This window comes from Ptychodera flava, chromosome 15 (genome assembly GCF_041260155.1).
Source record: "Ptychodera flava strain L36383 chromosome 15, AS_Pfla_20210202, whole genome shotgun sequence".
In the NCBI taxonomy this organism is placed as follows: Eukaryota; Metazoa; Hemichordata; class Enteropneusta; family Ptychoderidae; genus Ptychodera; species Ptychodera flava.
This window is the reverse complement of record NC_091942.1, coordinates 37,491,446-37,498,181: the sequence shown is the minus strand read 5'-3', so window position 1 is coordinate 37,498,181 and position 6,736 is coordinate 37,491,446. Positions and strand designations below refer to the sequence as shown.

Genomic DNA, 6,736 nt, shown 5'->3' with positions numbered 1-6,736 from the left:
GTGTGTTGATCCATAATATTCCAACGGAAAGACAAATCTTGATTTAAATTTAAATGTTTGATTTTAAATTATTTTCTTCGAAAATCTATCTGATATTTACTGATGGGTAAATACACCCTGCGGAAACTCGCGTGTTTATTTTTTTTTTATTCTGTAAATTATAGAAATAAATGTTTACAGAACAACGAACAGATATAATATCCTTGGAAACTCAGAATCGTAGCTTTTGTTGGTCGAAAATGTCCGTGTGATATAGTTCTTGCAGGGAATGAAGTGATCACTGTAATACTTTATATCACGACTCTTTGTAGGGTTATCGACAAGGGACATAAAAAGATCAAAGGAACTGACATGAAATTTATTTCAATAACTTCCGATAATAATGTTTACTGCCGATCAGATCAGACCGGCAAGTTGAAGCACTGTCCACGCTAACACTATAACTTTGACCTTCTGTCATACATGTTGAGACAAACAGGATAAGTTTCGTATTCTAAAAAGAAACAATTTCGACAAAAACGGACACAGCTTTCGATAACCACATATAAACAAGTCTCCATTGTGATCTTGGCATAAGAACATTAAAACTGAAAATATCGGTGAAAGCAAGCAACCATGCGGTCATTTTTCAGTGATTTGGCGGTCACTTGTAGTACAGAGCAAAGTTGCTTATTAACGAATCAAAGTGCCCCTGCTGGTAAGCTTTGATGGCTGGACTTACTGGCAGGTAAGGATATTGAATAAAAGTCGGTAGGCCATTGATTGCTCCAAATTTATTGTTCCAAATATAGCTAATCTAAATACATTTCTATCCACTGAACTTTTGAGCAGAGTCTTTTTATCGAAAAGAGAAATGCAGGGGGCGCTACGCAAAACAACAGTCTTATGTTATTTTTGCACAGATTCATTAACTTTTTAATAATATGTTGACCCAGGATTAAAATATTGGTACAATCACCTTTAATTATCATGGCAAGCAGTCAGAAAAGTTCGTTCAGAAAGAAATGTAAATTTATGCAAATCGCCCGTCTTCCTGGCTTTCTTTCTTCTGTTTTCAGCATTTCAAAAGAAGGGAACTCTCTTTTGGCTGTGTCAAATTTTGTAAAATTTCCAAATTTCATTCTTCAAGGACGATACAAAAAACGATGATTTTGTTTGATGACAACATTCTTACATTTGGAATAAGACTCATTCCAGTTTGCTTCTGACCACTATTTTAAGGAATAACAGTTTTCATTCCTTGTCATTTAAGAATGAAAATGCATAACGCAAAACAAAATTGTAGTTTTTGTCTTCATGAAGTTTAGTTTCGATGCCATATTAAATTTAATAAAGTAGTGTCGGGTTTTTGACGTAAATTAATGTTTTTTTAATACCAAACATAAGCTTTTTTTCTCAAATATGTACCCTTCGCAATTTGAATAAACCATTGCCACTAAACTAAAAATCAGCTTCTGTTCATTTAGAAGTATTTTAGTATGAGGGCCTTTTCTTGTCATCTTTGATCAGAAATCTTGCTTTCAAAAAAAAGGAGAGTGTGGTTAAGCAACGCCACCTTAAGTAGCTGTACAGAAAGAGCGAAATTAAGTAGGTGCTTGCCACAAGTAAGAAAATGGAAGGATGAAAACGTTTTTGGAATGTAGAAAAGTAAAAGAAATATCAATATTATATCTATCACAGACACGGGTAAATACTGTGACGTCATTGGACGGAAACAGTTTTTTGTAAATAGACATCTCGATCGGAGATCACTGTACACTCTTATTGGCCACGCCTAAACGAGGTTAGAATTATGCCTCGTAGCATCATCATATGTTGGCGGAGGAGCAGTTGACACAGTCGATGAGTTGTCCGGTGGTTGGTTGATAGTAATCGTGTGAGACGGCATTCCCGTGACTGTCATGTGACCCGGGGTATTCGTTTCGGATCTGAGTAATTGATGAGAATAGTGGAAACTCGTTGTCAGAAATAAAAGTCATTTAATGGCAGTTTGAAATGTAAAGTCATTGCATACACACGTACGGTATGAATAAAGGGACGATATGTGATTATCACAGTCATACCAAGGGAGACAGATATTGGCCCTGATTCAAGAGGGATCACGATACTGTAGAATTTACAGGAAACAATCAGCACAATTACATTTCAACTCAATGAAATACTAGTAGTTTCCATAGTAATGACCCTTCACTGTACAGCTTAGACGTTAGCACTTGGTATTTGGTACTAGATAAAGTGATAAACAATGGATTACGAAGTAGCGCCTGAACAATATATTTTGAAACTTACGGATGCTGAGGTTGGAGAGGTGGTGGATATGCCATGTCATTTGCATTTTGTGGAGTGAACACCGGCTGAGGGGCAATTCCATACTGCGCAGATGGATACATACTAACATAGGCATCTGGAGGAGGCATATGTCCTGTTCCTGAAGGACTGGATAAAACTGACCAGGGGGAGGCATTGGCTGACCTGGCATTGGCTGACCTGGCATTTGTGTATACTGCAGGTTGATGTGAATGTGTTTCGGTCGGTCGTCGTTTTGCCCATTGGCGCCTATTTGGGTTGTACTTGTTGTTGCGGCAGGAACGCTCGACTCGGTAGCAGGAACTACAGTAGTAGTTTCCGATTCACTGGAGCCAACACTGTTATTACATCCACCACATCCTTTTTTCACAATGAATATTGTAATTCCTGTGATTAGCAAAACTCCAGACATTGAAAGGAGAGCGATTCCAGGCACCAGCATTCCTGAACCACTCCATGTATTGCTTAGTCCTGAGCTTAGGAGAACACAACCAGGAACAAGCAGGAATATTCCTAAAACTATGAAAATAATTGCTAGGGCAATGGCACTTCCTCCAGGTCCAGAATAGATGATCTTGCCGCCGCCACCACGACGACGACGACCAATGGTTCCAATACCACGGCGTCGATTTAAACCGCCGATTCGTCGTCCACGAGTACGTGAACGACCGCCACGCCTCCCCTTCTCTCCAGCCCCCATCTTTATAAGAGTATGTCTCAAGCCTTACAGAAGTTGTGCTGAAAATTGAGAAAAAAGGTAAACGTCAATAACTTTTACATTTTTTCTGTCATTTTAGAGCCAGTCGAATATTAATTTCTATAATGAAGATACATTGATGAAGAATGTGAGTATAGTATGATTACATTGGCTGAAAATTTGTGTCTTCAGGGACTGCTGTCAGAGTATTGCAAGTACTATCACAACCCTTTGGACAGCTCATAGATTGGAATTTCACAGAGATTATTTGTAGTGTCAAAAATACAAGTTAGGTCAAGAAAAATAAAGTTTGTTTCTCATCCTAGACATATTTCAAAAATGATGCGGTGACGCGTTATTTTTTTACTCTCAATTTTGTTTATTCTTCAATCAACAAGAACGCGGAAATAACATGAAAACAACATAGGAATGCACGCAGAGATAAATGCACAGCAGTGTTGCTTTATTATTTTTGTATAGCAAGAGTTCTGCGGTTTGACTTTTAGTGCAGCAATGCAGTTTTGACAGCGTAATATAACAGTGACATATGTGTACAGTTCTGAATGGAATGTTAGTGTCAGTTATTTTGTTTACCGTTCTGTTCAATACAGCACTGTGTTATGCACTATCGTCGCGTATTTTTGCGTTTATTATTTTTTTTTATTTTCTCATGAGCGGAAAAAAAGGTTGACGCGGCGAGTCTGAATTGACGCGGCGGGGATAAGTTTCTTGGCCTTATGGCAACTAGTCTTTGAAATTGTTTCGATAGATGTTTCACGTGCCGGGAGAAAATCTAGTCATGAATCCTGTTACGCAAATAGCTGGCCGGCGATTTTTCCTCGAAGACAGGTTGACAAATTTTCCTGCTCTAGCCAAAGTGTCAGGTCACAAATCCATGCTGATTGTCCTGGTACTTTTACACTAAAAATGCGGAACACTGAGCTGAAGCTGGTTAGAGTATCCTTAGCTTTATTTTGATGTATTGCCTTATGTTTACTAAATTCTGCCTCTGACTGTTTAGCTCTCTCAAACTCTCCAAAGAAATGATTCTTATTTCTCCTAAAATCCCTTTCTTGCTTTTAGCTAATTTGTTACCCCTTTCTGAAGCAAATCAAAGACACCATATGATGGGATTTTTGATTCTCTGAGAAGTCAAATTTCGTCAAAGATACATATTTAACAGTGATTCGTCAAGAACACTGTTATCCTACTGGTAGTTCAGGGGAGAAAATGAAATGATACAGCGGGGAGAGTCAAAGTTTGGAGGGATGGCATGCTGCCAACTTGAGTAAGTTAAGGCTCCCTAACCTTTTGGTATTGAGTAATGTTCCGTCCTACTTTACTTTGGTAATTGAATGACATGTGGTGAAAGAGTACAAAACAACTTATTCCGAAATATTTCTCTAGGTTTACACCATGTCAAATGAATTTTAATGCCATCGACTACGATCATGTTTTAGGTTGTTAAAAAAACTTGTGTATGTATATAGTCGACATATTAGTTTCTCAAATTTAACGGCATTATCAATAGACCGACCACCGTATTACCGACAACAGACTGGTTTCTTGATTTCGTCAGTATCCTTACTATATCATGAAATCCGTCGATACAGACATATTGTAATCCATTTCCCCTGGTCAGCGTTTGACATCAACTTCGTCGTCCACCACCCTGAGTTAGCTCGAAGGAAATCAGGTTGAATTTTATGGGTTACTTTTAAGTGAACATCATATAAGCTTACATAGTGCTATCACGTCATTGCATCTTGGAAACGTGTTGTCGTGTGGCATAGCGATTTTGTGTATCAAGTATCCACTGTGAAAGTCGTCGTTCTTTCATGACCTCAGTGACCTTGACAGTATCAGTTGAACAGTTCATGAACGTTGACACATGACATTTACTAACTAGTGTACGGTGAAATTAGTGCAAAACATTCACTTTCTCTAAACAGATTCTGTTTTATTACGTTCGAATGTATCAACAGGTGTTCGGTTAGCGTGTCCCATATCAACGCGACATAGATGTCGGCTTTGTGCATTAAGCCTACACACATCGAACATGCATTGATTAAATTTGAAATGTTTAAATGTACACATAGGAAAGAACACTCTGCAATGCCTACCTGAATGAACTGTATGGGAGAATTCGACGAGGAGAAAGCACTCTTCGACGAAACATCCACAGAGACTGGTTTCCGTTGACACTCTCCAGCCGAGTCGGGTTAGCCAATACCCCTGGTTACGCAGTCACCTGTTCTACCCCAAGAGCCAGGTTACCAGTAGGCACTGATATACGCTGTCTCTGTTTACAGTGTACGTTCACACAAGGTTGATATTCAGTGACTAACCGCGTTAGAACGTAGCGTAATCAGAACATGGCTTCCATTATTTTAATGACATTGTCACATCTCTCTTCTGCGTCTGATATATGTAATTGGGTAATATTGACAATCCATGACTACGACATCAAAATATTTACCTATGAATAAGGAAAAGCGACGTGTGCATTATTAGGTCGTTTCTTTGTTGTGGTGTGTGTAGACGGCATTTCGTACTCGTTTTCATTGTCGACATCCACAAAAGACTTTTGCATTATAATTCAACTCAAAGGTCGGATAGAATGGCCGATAATGCCTTTGATCACATTTAGAGAGCTGAAGGGTCGGAGACTGCAACTATAGGAAGAGAAATACTCCAAGAAATCGATGTTTGTGGGGATCAGACAGCTGGTCCCCTCACCCATGTCAGTAATTGTAATGCAAGGATAGAAACATTAAAATCAGCAAAGGCAACGCTAATGAGGTCAAGGCCCTAATCTCGTTACTTCGGTGCAGTGACTGTCGCTTTATGACCGCCTGTTTCTTCACATCTCTGCCCTTGACTTTGTTCTGAGTATGGTGTCATCTTCTTGTTCTGTTGTTACGAAAGAGTTCAGAGCTGGGATTTGTTACGAATTTGTAAGATACAAAATGTAATCGCGGTAAACATAAAATGGAATAGTTACTTAAATTATTTATTTATTTATTTGTTACTTTACTGACTGGGAACAACGGGTTTTCGCCCATTTATAGTTCCAGCAAAAGACAAAAAGGACTAACATAAAGCACAACAGACAGTAACAACAGAGCTCAAAAGTATAAATAGAATTTAATTTAATTATGCAAATGCTGCAAATTTGTGCATCATAGTTTCGTATCGCTCAGTGCTTCTCAGATCTGTACTGACCGTCTTTCTTACTTGCATAAAAAAAACAAGACACACTAAACAGATAAGTTCTTTATTCTTGAATTTAAATGCATGGATAGACTGCGAATACATACATGGTCGGTATCAAAAACAAGAACGTTGCGTTGTGATCAATTCCTTACAATTCCACACTGAATAGCGGAACAGCCCGTGTATGACATGCATAATGCCCGATGCGTTCATGAATTTTAACGGCACTGCAATAACGAGAGAATAATTTGAATGTATTAGAACGATTATGTATTTATACTATCAATAAACATTTTAAGAGGACATAAATTGCATTTAAAGTTGTCTTTATGACCACAGCATGTTATAACTTATAGACCGGTGTCAGGCAGATAGCAAACAGTTGAATGTATATTGTTCAAATGCACCTGTACTGTTAAAATGGTGTGGCTACAGGTTCGTGTCCATGTTACTGCTCTGGCCAGGTCTTGTCGTATTTGGGGCATTTGTATACCCACTGGTTTCACGAATGTGAAT

At 38.5% G+C, this 6,736-nt stretch overlaps 1 protein-coding gene across 1 annotated transcript; it reads right to left on the bottom strand.

The window, feature by feature from the left end:
• Positions 1–273: 273 nt before the first annotated feature.
• Positions 274–5,519, bottom strand: LOC139152099 (uncharacterized). Its single transcript, XM_070725204.1, has 3 exons — positions 5,128–5,519; positions 2,290–3,045; positions 274–1,928 (listed from the first exon to the last, which is right to left on the bottom strand). The coding sequence occupies exons 2-3, from the start codon at positions 3,005–3,007 to the stop codon at positions 1,900–1,902; spliced, it is 747 nt and encodes a 248-aa protein (XP_070581305.1). The 5' UTR covers positions 3,008–3,045; positions 5,128–5,519; the 3' UTR covers positions 274–1,899.
• Between the last annotated feature and the right edge of the window lie 1,217 nt (positions 5,520–6,736).